The sequence below is a fragment of the Polypterus senegalus genome, chromosome 11 (genome assembly GCF_016835505.1).
Source record: "Polypterus senegalus isolate Bchr_013 chromosome 11, ASM1683550v1, whole genome shotgun sequence".
Lineage (NCBI taxonomy): Eukaryota > Metazoa > Chordata > Cladistia > Polypteriformes > Polypteridae > Polypterus > Polypterus senegalus.
Window position 1 is genome coordinate 99,800,516 of NC_053164.1, and position 15,354 is coordinate 99,815,869.

At 36.0% G+C, this 15,354-nt stretch overlaps 1 protein-coding gene across 1 annotated transcript in view; it reads right to left on the reverse strand.

Moving 5' to 3' along the window:
* The window catches only part of tgfb5 (transforming growth factor, beta 5), a 66,450-nt gene that overhangs the window by 12,160 nt on the left and 38,936 nt on the right, over positions 1-15,354 (reverse strand). The window contains exon 5 of the mRNA XM_039769361.1: positions 4,123-4,233. Coding sequence (XP_039625295.1) covers positions 4,123-4,233 — 111 coding nt within the window. The remainder of the gene's footprint in view (positions 1-4,122; positions 4,234-15,354) is intronic.

The window sequence follows — 15,354 nt, forward strand, 5'->3', positions numbered from 1 at the left end:
TAATACTTTGTTCTCTTGCATCTCTTTGGCCTTTACCAAGGTAAGTAAATTAAACAGCCTTCCTTTTAGTAACAAGTATCTTTTTCTCATTCTGTATTTAATAAATAATTCAGAGAAAGAATGGCATATGGTCAGGTGATCAATAGATTGATGGGAATCAATGATGAGTATGCAGCATCCTTTTTCTATACTTTCAACACCATCCATAAATAAAGACTTTTCTAAGGTGAAATGATGGTAGAAGTACTCGATAAAGTAGCCATTCAGTCTGGAGAACAACCAAATTAGATTTGTTTCTTTTTTACAAAGCTGAATCAAAACCTTAAACATTGCTTACTGCCAAGAATGAAAATGTGGCAAAACATTTAACATCCTATTTACAGCAAACTGAAACCAAAAATTAGACCTCTTCAGAATTTAGTTTTGTATTTCATGTTTAAAGATGAACTAAAAACCACAAGACCAGTAAAATACATTTCAAGCATCTTTAGTCAAAAAAAAACACACACACACAGGCTTTTTACATAGTTGAGTTTGAAATCTCTTTCTTAAAGTAGAATAAATGGGTAAGTAAAAAAATAGTCCACAGCTGAGTCAGCCACTGTCCATTTGCAAAGCAAAGCCCCTAAGGAGCACCTGACCCCGCCAGAGGACATGTAGTAGCAGTGGCCATGTATTTTTCCCTAGATATCATAGTTTTACAACACCCAAAAGATTGTTGTTAATTTAATTAAAACTTCCTGCATATAATTCAAGAATATGACTTCAACCATGCAAGCTAGTAATGTAAAACAGGGAGCACAGTGCCCAACCTATTACTCTTTATTTCAATTTAAAATGTTCTTCACCATTATACGAGTTTGTCCTAGTAGTATCTGGAGCAAAGCAGAAACCAGACTAAAGCCAGCTTACTGTAGTTTCACCAACATGCTTAAAAGAGTAAACCAAAAAGGTAATTTAGAATAAAGGAACACAATAAAAAGATGCAATGAAGTGTACTTGTACTTTTTTGGGTGCAATTCATGACATAATGCAAGACTTGTTTAACAGCAAATTAAGTTTTTTTTTTTTTGCATTTCAGCAATAGTACTTAAGTATATTCTTTATGAGCAATTAAAGACCATCTATGCTTGCTAAAGATGTCCTAAAAATCTGCTTCTTTAACTTTCTACTCACTGGATAGAGTTTCCTATAACTATTCATCAATATAGCATAGCTACAGTAAATGAAAATCAATTGAACAGGTGTAACCATGTATGTACTAAAAAAAGTCACAGTTCAGGAAAACCATTAGCACAGTACTCGTATCATGATCTATTTTTGTTATACCATCGCACTTTTGAAAGCTACAGTAGATGAGAGCTAGCTAGTTCTTCAGTTTTATCATACTGTGTTCTGTTCTTTACTAAATGAAAAAGTATGCAAACTACACAATATCTTGAGTGAGTCACATGGGGATGATATTAAGGGATTCACTCACTCCATCTCTGACTATATTAACTTTTGTGTCAACACTGTGGTATACTCAAAACAGGATATTGCTTTCCAAAGAACAAATTCTAGATTGCTAAGGAGCACCGCACATACCAATTGGTCAAGATTCTTGTGTCAATAAAGCCAATTCAGGGTTAAATATGGCCATTTCGCCAATGTTTAGTATCCACCGGTAAATAATTCTAAAAGAAAACACCTTATGTGAAAAATATAGTGGCAAAATTGGTCAAAAATGCCATTTAGGTGGCATTTCTGTATTTTTAGTTTATATTTTTGTTTTTAGTTTTTGTTTATCGGCATCACGTTTGCTTTTCTACATGCTCCTAGCTCACAATAATCTTGTCAGTCTTTGTCCTTATCAGTAGTATCCTCTGCCACCTCTTTAGTCTGTTCCTAAGACTCCAGAAAGTGCTGCTGGATTGTTGTGCATCCTGCATGGTTCCCGTTTCAAAGAAGACAGGCACCTCTTCACCCAATAAATACAGAACAGTGATACATCTCACAATATGAAGACCTTTGATAGGCTGGTCCTGCAGTATATTAGTCCATTTGTGACATACCACCTGGACCTGCTTCAGTTTGCCAATCAAACAAAGAATAGAGTGGAGGATACAATTATCTACAATGTCTGCCCCAAAAGGTGCATTCTCACCTGGGCAAAGCTAGTAGCATTTTGAGAATTATGCTTTTCAATTTCTCTAGTGCAGATGTGAGCAACACTGGAGCACCACAAGGACCAGTCCTACCTCTTTTTCAGTTTACTCTGTTCACCTTAGATGGCAAATACAACACCAGGTCACGTCACTTGCAGAAATTCGCAAATGATTCTGCACTTATGGGGTATATTGATAATAGATATAAGACAGAGTATAGGAGTGCAGTGGAGAATTGTGTCTCTTGGTGCAGAAAGATTTGTCTTTAACTTAACATGCATCAGCTATCAACTTTCAAAATGAACATAAGCGGACATGGCTTTTAATAAATATCTCAGGAAATGAAATTAGAAAAAAGTACTTTAACAATTTAAAAATACCCACCCATTAGTCATTATTTTTTCAATAGACCTATGCAGATATTTAAAGCAACTGAAAACCCCACCAAGACAGCATTGTACCTATTTTAAAATCCTACTTATTAATGATTAAAACTTTTGTTTCATATTAAAAAAAGTAGGTTTTTTGGGAACTTCTCCCTAAAAAGCTGGATTTTACATTTCAGAACCAATATATTTTATTGTGTACAAACCTGGAATATATTTTCTTTTGTACCCCTATCTGTCAGTTTAGAGAGAAAAAAATATATGCCCACATACAAACATACGCAAATAATGTATATTTAAATATATACAGAGGTTAAAACATGAATGGCAGCATGGCATGGCATGGCACGATACAAATACATTTGATTGATGTCTCCCTGATTATGGGCTGTTTCCTTTATGTGAAATATAAAATAATGGTAATTCACCCATACGCTAACAACTTGATGCCTGAACTGTAAAACTGTATGCTGTGATGCTTCAAAGCTATAGTATAAGCAGCGCTTACGAATCAAGCATACAAGTAACATTGAGCCCTTTAACAAATGTGCCATTTTCAATAGAGTCAAAATTATAACTCAAGGTCTTCATATTTCCAATCACTATCTCATCAAACATATGTTTTCTTTTATTGAACAAGACATTTTCCTAGTGCAAACTTCAAGTCTTATTGCACATCAACCAAACAGTCCGCATGCACTTTCACAGCAGATTGTGTGTAAAGATGCATAGAGATTAGCTGTTACATACACAATTTATTTCTTGCCTTTTATGCACAGCTGTGAAATGTAATATCACATTATTGGAAAGGTCTGAAACTCAACTATTCAATGGTAATGAGTCTTTCACTGTATGCGGCTCAACATAGGGGGGATCTTTGATAAAAACTCATCCAGCTGTGACGCGCTGCTTGCCATGGCATATACATGTGAAAATCACGTATTTTACTAATGAAACAGAGCAGACAACATGCAAATCTATGATTTATTTTCAAAGAAAACCCGGGGTATACAAATTCCATTATTGTTTTTGATTGATATGTGGGGTTATTGAACATATACAAACAACTATGAATTATGGCCATTGTGCATTAAGTGGTTACATTTCTATATTAATAAGAACCTTGAAGTGATTTGTATTTGGCAGTATTTTGCATGATCCACACAGCAGACAAGATAGACTCCTCAAATTAAGAATTCATTTTGTGGTTAAATCATAATTTAAAATGTTATAAAAAAGTCATGCTCATTGACACTGCATGCTTCAGAGAAATCTGGCATTATCAGAGGTTGCACTTCCTCAGAGCAAGCAAAAATTGTGATGCTGATCTACAAAAGAGGGTTGGCAAGATAAAGTATGAAATGTTAAAAGTCACCACTACAAAGAAACCTGGAATTTGAATAAAGTGACATTTTATTCAACATTTCTGCCGATTTTTTACACTATTTAAGGATGTTTAATCTAATCACTATAGTAATACACTGATAAATTGTGTCTGGCAGTTATAGCTGAAGAAGAGCTTTCATTTGTCTCTAATGGCAGACCATGTGTGAATATTGATGTTATCTAATCACATTTAAAATCAGTACCTGCAAATCGGGCTTCAAGTTCCTCACTTTTGTTGGGAATGATATTGTTACTGGAAGGGATGAATGTACAGCAGGGACAGTGAACGCTGATCTTAAATCCCAAGTTCCTGTCTGGAAAAGAAGCAAACAACCATGTCAAACATACTCAAATACTGTTACTGGAATACCAAGAAGAACATGTTTTAAAAGTATTCAACTAACATAATACACGGAGATGCCATTTTTAATCAAATTTAATTCCTAATATTTCCCAATTAGAATCCCTTCATTTTTTCCCTTAAAAGGCACCAGAAATAAATGTGATTTTTAGATTATTCTGTAAAACTAGAATAAAATAGCCTGAGTGGACTATTTGCTGTTCAATAAAAGTCAAAAGACAAGTAACTGCATCAGACGATTTGGGTTGTTTGGCTTGTTGGTTTAAGTAAAATCATCATACTTTAGTCTAATCTTAATTCACAGCCAGCAAAATTTAATATATTAAATCAAAAACATTCAATTGCATACAAATTTGTCTTATATAAATATCCGATTCAGGCATCAATTTTGTAAAATCATTTAGTATTTCCATCACAGGGGCTCACCTATAACAGGCCAATTTAGAGTTACCAAGCAATCAAGCCTATACATCTTTTGGATGTGTGAGAGAAAGGAAATACCTTAAGAAAAAAAACACACATTAATTAAGGAGACATCACAAACAAGGTTCAAACCCTTGACCAGTCTTTTAGTAGTTTTCTACAATGGACAAGATGGTGATTATTTTAACAAATGATGGTAATGTTAAGTCTTGTTTGAAAGTGAATAAAGGATGCTGGTTCTTAAATATAGATTGTGAATGGTTTCTTAATATCCCAGTTCATATCAATGTCCCTTCTTATCTGACCATGATGCAAAAACAGTGTATTTCAGTATAAAATTTGACATAGAGAGTGATCAGGCATACTAGAAAATACTAAACTTATTGGCTGGTGATATGATTCAAAAATAGGCAAGATGGCTCACAGTAAAGAAAATAATTACAGAGGAAAGGAAGTTTGGTTTATACGCAAATAGTGAAATATACTTGGATGACTGCTATTTCCACAACTCTCAAAAGATCTACAAATAAATGAGTAAGGTATGTAAGGCAAAAAAGAGAATAACAGAAATAAATAAATGTAGATCTATAAGATTTGGCAAGACAAAAAAGAGAATAACAAAAATAAGTATGTCTGTTGTTAAGCTTGAATATGACGGAGTAAATGATGGAAAAATCAGGTGAGGTGATATTTGAATGTAAAACAAAATGGCTTAATCTGTCCTCATTTTCTATACAGTCTATTTTAGACCAGTGGCAAAGACAGTAATTGCAAAATGGGGGTACTGGAAATAACTGGGTGGACATGCCATAAGCCATTTTTAAATTTTAAAACCTTTTGTGGATCAAAGGCGAGTTCCTGGTTGGAGGTTTGGGGTCTCTCTTGAAGCTTTGCACAGCTGAATTCATTCACAGTCAATGTAAGATTCAAAGTAGGGGCCCTCTTTAAGTTTACTATGGATCGATTCATTCATGATTGATGTAAGGTTCAAGGTTAATCCTCTTGGAAGTGAGCGGCTCAAATGATTGATGATTAAGATAAATCAAATAGAAGAATATTATGGGCAGATTTATGAACGGGGGCTTAAGTCTCCCCAGACCCATCATAGCTATGTTCTTGCTTTACCCCAAGATTTCATGCACATAATGCCATAAATGCATACCTCCCTTAAAATCGAAAGAATTCTTATTGAGTGTTTGTAACCAAAGACATCTTTTTCAGTAATACTGCTTTTAATTTTATGTAGTAATTCTGCTGTGCTCTTTTTTTCTAGATTTTGGTGCTTAAGGAAATAAAGGAATTCATTGTGGCTAAAATGTTAACCAATGACAGTGATTGGCATATATTGAACATTTGTAAGATTAAGAAAAAAAAACATGAGAGTTCCCTTAAAATCTGGATCATTTTCGGTCTATTATGCATGCATCTCTTGCATTAAAAAATATGGCAATAATCAGATACAAATTATAAAAAAATCTTAATCTTAAAAATTTGTCACTCATTTTCATTTTCATTTCATATGTCTTGTCTTGATAGCTTTGATATACAACAATCCGTCATTTCCCACTCATTCCAGAGCACGCTCTCTTGATCTTGTATATTGCTCTGGCAATGCACCAACTGATTGTAATGTACCTGATTTCTTCATGTCTGAATATAAGTTTGGTTGCCATTATTCAAATTTAAGCAAAAATGCTCTATGTGTTATTGTAACATAAAAAATATAAATATCTCTGCTTTGACTACAGTAATTGATAACCTTACCCTCAATGAAGATTTCCTCACTCTAGATGAATTTGTTTCTTACTACAATGACAGACTCCAAAGCTTTTTCGACATATTTGCTCCTCTAAAAACCCAGACTGTTTTCTTTACACACTCTGCTCCTTGGTTTACTCCTGAGCTTTGGCAGCTTAAAGAGAATGGCCATTGCTTACAATGTCTCTATAAAAAAAACTAGACTCACTCTGCACATAGAAATGTATCGTGAGGACATTTGTGTGTACAAAGGTGCAGAGTCTGTGGCCAAATCTGTTTATCACTCTAAACAAATCATGTCTGATGTAACAAAAGAGCTTTGTTTTCCACTGTTAACAGAATTCTGTTACCTCCTGATATAATCCCTTCTCAAACGACCCGCAATGCTACATGCAATGCATTCTTGGCCTTTTTTAAAACTAAAATTGATAATATCCATCAAGCATCTTCAATATGTACGGCATACAATTTTTATGTAAATATTTCAGCTGAGTCTGCCTGTGTGTCTCTCTCTCTCGTGTGCCTGTGTGTGTGTCTCTCTCTCTCGTGTGTGTGTGTGTGTGTCTCTCTCATGTGGACTGTAGCACAGACTAAAGCGACTGAGGCTGTGTTTGGTGAGTTGTTGTGTGCGGGCACATGAGCAGGTAGTGCACATGCCTCGAGAGCGACGGTGGACGCAGGAGGAGGGTTACAGTTGGCAGGTGGGGCTCTGTCGTGCGTATCCCATGGCGCAGGAGGAGGGTTAGAGTTGCCGGGTAGGGCTCTGTCAAGCATATCCCATGGTCTTAGAGTTGGCGGCGTGGCTCTCTGTCTAGCTTACGCTTGCTGTCTTGCGTGCCCTTAGTGAATTATATATATAGATTTTACAAAATCTGATTACAAATAAAACAGCATTTCCTTAAGCATACTATCTTTAAAGATGTCTAACTCTTCTCTTCATGGATTCCCTTTTTTAGGTTAGGCTTGGCATGAAAATTGCACGTCTGTTTTTCTCATCTTAGCAGTGTTTTAAGGGTTACAACTTTCTGCCATTTTCCTAGAATAATTTAGGGTGTGATCTGGCAAAATACTGCCTTGAGTGACCACACATTCTTCACAATTACTATAATACATGAGAAATGACTGTAGCTATCAATTTTACACTTTCTTTATTTTTTAGGTTGAACACATTTGTGAAGGCAGGGATTTCTTTTATAAGACTACACAATTTTGAATTGGATGATCCTTTTTAAGCCAAAAGCTAGTTATTAAAAGTTATAATCACGCATATTAATATTGCATATTGTATTGAGATATGACTACCTTTAAATTAATTATGACTACTAACATTATACCATATAAATGGAACATATATTTCCTTATCTGTTACATTAGTAGAGTTTGCTTTAAAAATGGATATACACAACTGTTACAAACATTAGCAGAAATTCACACAGGAAACAGAACTGTCTTTAAGAACAGAAAACAGTTTAATATCCATCCATCCATCCATTATCCAACCTGCTATATTCTAACTACTGTCTGCTGGAGCCAATCCCAGCCAACACAGGGCGCAAGGCAGGAAATAAACCCCAGGCAGGGCGCCAGCCCACCGCAGCTGTTTAATATTAGCAGAGCATTTCCTTTCCCTGACTGATTTACACCACCACTCATTAACATAAGAACAAACTTTACCATTGTGTTATTTACCTATAGTTCTATGATCATATAACACAAAATTATATTTCTTTCTCTGTCCACATCTAGAGTAAAATAACATGGAGCAATGTTAAGGAAGATCAATGTCTTTGGCTCAAATTTGACTTTGTTTTGTGTTTGAAATCAATAAAATCTCAAGATGAAACTTTGTTGGGGTGGACTTAACCATTAAGCAAGGGTAGGTAAGTGTCCCAAAGTAGCTAAGGGTCCCATGATAAAATGCATTTATGAACGTTTTTGTTTACTTTTTTTAATTCCAAACATATTAAACATTTGGCTATAGCTGTTATTTTTAACAGCCTTCTGTCAACATGGGGCTCCCCTCTTCAGTCCAGACTATAATAGACTATTCCTTGTTACTTCTACACTACTGCGCAGTTGGAAGGGAAGCCTGAAAGAGTAAACTTACAACATGGCTAAGAAAAGAAGTTTTAATGTGGCAGGGTCAACTATGTACCAGTATGTACTACAAAAAACAAGTTAACGACTTAAAAATTAAACAAAGAGAGACCGCATGGAGAAAAAAAAGAAAACAAGGAACAAAGCAAAAAAAAAAATAAAAAATTTGCAGAGCTTTGAAAGGTAATTTCTCTGTTCTTAAAATAACATGCTGCTTGATACTAGATATTTTTTAAATGGCCTTTTTAAAATGTTGCAACAAATGCAATAGCCAAAGAGAAAATAAACCAATGTTGAGTTGCTACTGTATCAAACTCACTATCACTGCGTCATCCACTTCTGATGGTAATAATGAAAGCACCTCCACATACAACCGGGGGTGAGCAAAGTGTGACCTGTAGTACAGATGCAAACAGCCCGAGAGTTGCTTGTAAAAGTATCTTAATACTCTATACCTCATGAGGTGCTCTTAACAAAATAATGCTGCATTTTGCTGATGTAAGTATAGTAAGTTAGCAAGTGGTATTGTCCTAAGAAACTAAGCTTTTACCATATAAACAGGGATAGTCTGTAGAATGACACATGTTGATATTTTTAGCTTGTTGCTTGCCAATGTCTTGCATGCTCATTTTTATAAAGAATATGAGTTTGCACGTGGTGATTTTATTAACAATGAATTTCATTGGTAGCAGTACCCTGAAAGTGGAATTTCAGGTGTCACTTTGGCTCTGTGCATAAATCAGCACAAACAGTGCTGTATCCAAACATGAAGGAAGCAGGTTAAAAGCAAATCTACAGAAATGGATTACTCCCATACTTGTCAGACATCCAGCTCAGATTGCTATCTATTGTTGTGAATTTGAATTTTAATTTCAGGACAAATTTTTCAATTTTTTTAGCTCCTTTTGCTGAAGCTGCAAGTCATTGAACTCCTTGGCACATCCAAAATAATCTTACTCAAGTTTCTTTTAATGAGTTCTACAGACTGCACTTTGCTTAGGATTTTTATTTCCATAGCTTTTCTAACATTTTGGCATGGCATCATTATGAGGGGCATCAATTTCAATTGTGTGCAGGTCTTTTAACAAATGAAATTACTAATAGTATGTATATAAGCATACTAACAGATACCCATCTTTTCAAAAAATTGTTGCAACATCCAGCATTTCATTTGATAGTAAGCATTTGTGCAGAAGTAAGAAGCTTCATGTTCAGGACCAGAACAATGGCATAAAATTACTGTCTAATGTTTGAGCATTGCCCTTAATATCTTTTAATAAAAACCTTTATAATTCAATACAACTGTTTTTAAAGTTAATGTTCTAGATTAACACATATGCTTGTTAGTCCGGATTCATACATACACCTGGATTTTATACAGCCTATTGCATGAGTCATTATTAGCAATATGTCTTGCTCCCAGAAAAGTTTCCCCATCCCTCCTTTACACTAATAAGTATGGAAAAGTATGATCAATGGGATTTATGAGGGCCATTCCTATTTGTGCTTTAGGACCCAAAATCATTAAATCCACCTCTGAACTTTGTGAATTTATCTAGATTGCCCACTGTTAGCAAACAGAAAAAAACAGACACCCTATTATTTGAACAGCATCTAAATTTGTTTTCCTTCCTATTTCTTCCAGGTCAGTTTTAACCCAACATTGATTTAATTAGATTTTTCAGTGCATTTTGAGTACTATGAATGTTCAATACCAATAAAACATCATAAATATCCTCTCTCCAAAAGTCGTGATCATCCTTATTACAGGCTAACATAGTCAAACAATATACAATGTCCAGTAATATAAAAGATTTGTGTCTTCAGTACAACCTCCATACAGTGAAAACAAAACAAGAACAATTTAAGAGAAGAATCACTCTGCCTGACACAGTAATAATTATTTTCTCTTTAAGCAGTAGAATCTTAAAAAAAATATTGCAAGCAAGTTTTACTGCATCCCATGCTTGACAAAACCTGAATAATTCATTATCAAAATAAAAAAATGTTATTAATTTATCAGCTTTCTAACATATGCAAAATATGCAATAATTCTAAATCATATCTATTTAAGAGTCCGGACAACAATTTAGTAAAAGTTTTTCATTGAACGAGTAAAGAGTTAAAGAAAAATAAACTTAAAATACAGTACACATTTAAAATTATTTGGTTTCTCTGTAATTTCCACAATATAATCACAGCATTGATGCAAACATTTCAAGTTTTAAATGACATTCACTTTGAATCACTAGAGAACAACCCATTATTTTAGTATGGTAACAGAGGAGCAAACTTGCCTGAACAGGTTAGTTTGACTAGATCCCCTCTCTCTACAATGTATTTATTATAACAGATTTAGATTAAACATTCACTTTAACAATGGCAGAGACAAACTAATATCTTTTCAGATTCTGATACAGAAGACTTTATTGCTGGTGTGTGCAACATACCAGTACTGGTTGTAGTACAGTGCCAACAAGGAATGACAACATTATTACAAGACCACTTCTTTGCAATAGAAGGCCTCAAAATTGTTGGAAATGAGTCCCACTACAGTTGTGTAATCTGCAAACTAAGATCTTGACAGATCTATCTGCAGAGATACTGTATAGTCATTTGTGTACAGTATAAAAAAGAAGTGGAGAGAGTAGGCAAATCTGTCTGCAGAGATATAGTCATTTGTTTACAGTTTAAAAAAAGAAATGGAGAGAGTATGCAACCTTGTTGAGATCCTTTATTAACAGACGTTGGGTAAGACAGGTGATGGCACCACCTCTGTTAGACAGGATTCACTGGCCAATGCTAGGAGGAACAGTAGGGCGAGTTTGTTTGCTGAGGAGCAGCCTTGGAAAAATGATGTTGAAGGCCAAACTGAAATCCACAAACAAGATCTTGACAGACATGTTGGGAGAGTCTAGCTATTGAAGAATGTAGTGATGGGACAGATTAACTGCATCATCAACTGAGCGATTTGCCCTATAAGCAGATTGCAAAAGGTTGAGGAGAGGAATCTGAGACAGGCCAGCATCAGATATTCAAAGGGTTTCATAACCATTGAAGTCAGAGCAACTGGTCTGTAATCATTTAGTCCAGTTATTTTGTCTTTTTTGGGAACTGCAATGATTTTAGCCACTTTAAAATAATCTTGAACTCTGCATAATTGAGAGAGCTGATGAAAATCCAAGCGTAGACCAGAGCAATCAGATTTGCACAATGCCTTAGTATTAAAGGTGAGATGCCATCCAGCCCAGCTGATTTCCTGATACTACATTTTCTGAAATGTCTGCATGCATCACCATGGTCTGCAGAGAACCCCTGGAGATTTAGAAAAGAGAACAGGGCTGCTGTTGGGCAGGAAACAAAATGGTGAATTACAGCAATAAACAAGATCAAGTAAGATGTGAATAAGTGCTTTTTCTTCAGCGTCAACTATGTGAGTGGTGGGAAGTGGTGGTCACTGATTGTCAAATCTGCAATAAAACATTTTCAGCTTTTTGGACATATCAATACCTGATTTGAACAGCACAGCAAATGAACATAATTTCCGTTATCATTTTACGATAGTCTTTTATGACATTTTTACAACATCGACAAATATAAAATGCTTTTGTTGTTTATTGAAAGAGTGAATCTAGAAATAAACAAATATTTTTGCTGTTTAAAAAGTAAATATATGATTAAAGACACAACCTGAACAATCAACATGCAGACTAACAGATAGGATGATGTACAAACCAAATTTACTGTATTTTTCGCTCCATAAGACGCACTTTTTTTTCCCCCAAAAGAAGAGTGGAAGTGTCTGGGCGTCTTATGAAGCGAATATTGCATTACAGACCCATGATGTGTATTACCTGACAAAAGTCGACATCCAGGGGTAGAGGGGAACAATCAGCTGTTAATTGTGACAAAACTCACTGTTACATTACAGGCATTCACGCTCTGCTTGGAGGAATGTTAGACTCATTGACTCTGCATCTAATCTTTGAGTATGAGTGAGTTACAAAATGTAAACAAATGTAAACAAAGGCAAGATGGCATCGACATCTCGCGAGGGAGCAAAGCGAGTGCAGAAAACAAAATATTCAACAGATTTGTGTATTATCGCTGAATCGGACACTGATTTTTCCAAATCAGATTTTGTTGAGAGTGATCAGGAGATCAAGCAAGAGAGTGAGGAACTGGCATCAGCTGATCGGACACCAGCGGATGCTGCCCCAGCTGAGCGTATTCACGCAGCCGATGCACCTACGGCAAGGTTCGTATGGGAAGAATACCCAGACATGGATCTGTGGGAGCCAAACTGGCTACCGGACTTCACAAGACAGCATGGCTTGATGTTGGACTCGACAGATTACCAGCTGCTGGACTACTTCAGGCTGTTCTTTCCTGAGGCTGCCTTTCAGCTACTGTCAGAGTAGACAAACAAGTACACAGAGCAATTTTTTGAATTGCAGGCTGCGCTTACACCGCATTCTCATTATTTTAAAGTGGAAACCCACAACAAAGGACGAGATGAAGGGCTTTGTGGCATTACAAATATAGATGAGACCAGACTGGCGATGCAACTTCAGGGAGCATTTTTCCAAACGTACTTTGTCCCCTGGTGGCTTTGGATAGGTTATGCCATGCCATGATAGATAGATAGATAGATAGATAGATAGATAGATAGATAGATAGATAGATAGATAGATAGATAGATAGATAGATAGATAGATAGATAGATAGATAGATAGATAGATAGATACTTTATTAATTCCAAGGGTAAATTCACATACTCCAGCAGCAGCATACTGATAAAAAAACAATATTAAATTAAAGAGTGATAAAAATGCAGGTAAAACAGACAATAACTTTGTATAATGTGAACGTTTAACCCCCCTGGGTGGAATTGAAGAGTCGCATAGTGTGGGGGAGGAACGATGTCCTCAGTTTGTCAGTGGAGCAGGGCAGTGACAGCAGTCTGTCGCTGAAGCTGCTCCTCTGTCTGAAGATGATACTGTTCAGTGGATGCAGTGGATTCTCCATGATTGACAGGAGCCTGCTCAGCGCCCGTCACTCTGCCACGGATGTCAAACTGTCCAGCTCCATGCCTACAATAGAGCTTGCATTCCTCACCAAGTTGGTCCAGGCATGAGGCGTCCTTCTTCTTTATGTTGCCTCCCAAATAGATATGATGATGCGTGATGATAGATACATGCTCCTGCAAAGTGATTGTGAGCAACTGAGCTTCATAAATTCTGACACTAGCGATGAGGAGTTCTTGGGGTTTCCAGAAAACTAGAAAAGTGCTTGAACCTTAAAGTCTCTCCTCATTTGTTAATGACAGTGAAGATGGTTCTTAATGCCGCTGTTGACTTTATATGGTTGAAATATTATTCTGCTATATTTTATTACATATATCAGTACACAATTTGGTTCAGAATATTTTTTTTCTTGTTTTCCTCCTCTAAATCTTAGTGTATCTAATGGTCAGGTGCGCGTCTTAAGGAGTGCAAAATACGGTAGTTCTTTACTGCCACAAAACAAACATTACCTCATGTACAAGAAACTTACAGTATATGAACAGAATTACCATTAAATTATTAAAATAATTCATTTTACACTAACTTAAAAAATGATCTCACTCAAATTTTCATACAAGTGTTATCCAAATCAGGTTTCTGGTCTAAATCAGGTACTGACAGTTCAAAGCAAGGGAGGGGAAGGCTTGGAGCTTCTTTGTTTGTAGTTGGTTAATTCTTACAATGAGGACCAAACAACCATTAGTGTTGGAGAAGTCTTTAACCAGTCATTTCTTATAAACTGCATTAGCATCTTTGATTGCTGAGCTGAATTGTTGCTTTTGTATTCCTGTATTCCTCTCTGTTTACAGATCTGTAGGCACGGTCTTTTGCAGCTCTGAAAACTCTCTATCTCTTTAGTAAACCATGCTTTGTATTACTGCACCTCACTATGATGTTTTTAGGGAAACACACTTTCTCACAGAAGGAGATGTAGGATGTAACAGTGTCAGCATATTCATCTTTTCTGCTATACCAACCTTTCATGGCTTCCTTAGTCTGTGGAGCCTAAGATGTCCTGCAGCACGTCAACAGCCTCAGAAACCCATTACTGGCTGGCCATCTTAATCGGTTTCCACTGCTCAACTTTCCCCTGGGAGAAGGCATGACCATATCATGATCAGAGTTTCCAGTGGGTGCTTGAGGAAAATGGCAGAATGCTCTGTTAATGCATGTGTGCAAAAAGCCTAGAGTTATGTTCTCACGTGTGGGGCAGCTGAATATGTGGAGGTACTTATGCAGGTCATGGTTTAAATTTCTATGATTAAAGTCCCCCATAATGAGAATAACAGTACTTAGGAATTTCTTTTCCAGATCATGAATGTGATCACTCAACCTTTCCAGTGCACACTGAGCATTTGCACTAGAACGAATATAAGTTTCAATCACAATAACTGAGCTAAATTCTCTTTGCTGATAAAAAAAGTTTGCAGTGAATGAAAGAGCCTCAAAGTTAGCAGTCGAAATACAGCAAATATAAGAAACTTTGACACACCACCTGTTGTTTAAAAACATGCACATGCCACAGCCACATGATTTTCCACAATTAGGGTTGCCAGATGTCCATTATATACAGGACATGTCGCATATTTGATAATTTTGTCCCCTGTCCCATACTGACCTTTCAGGGACACCCAAATGTCCCGTATTTAGTTCATTTTCAAATTTCGTAATAAAAACATATTTTTACTACCTTCTTACGGTACTTAGTTGTAACTTTAGAATAGTTGTAA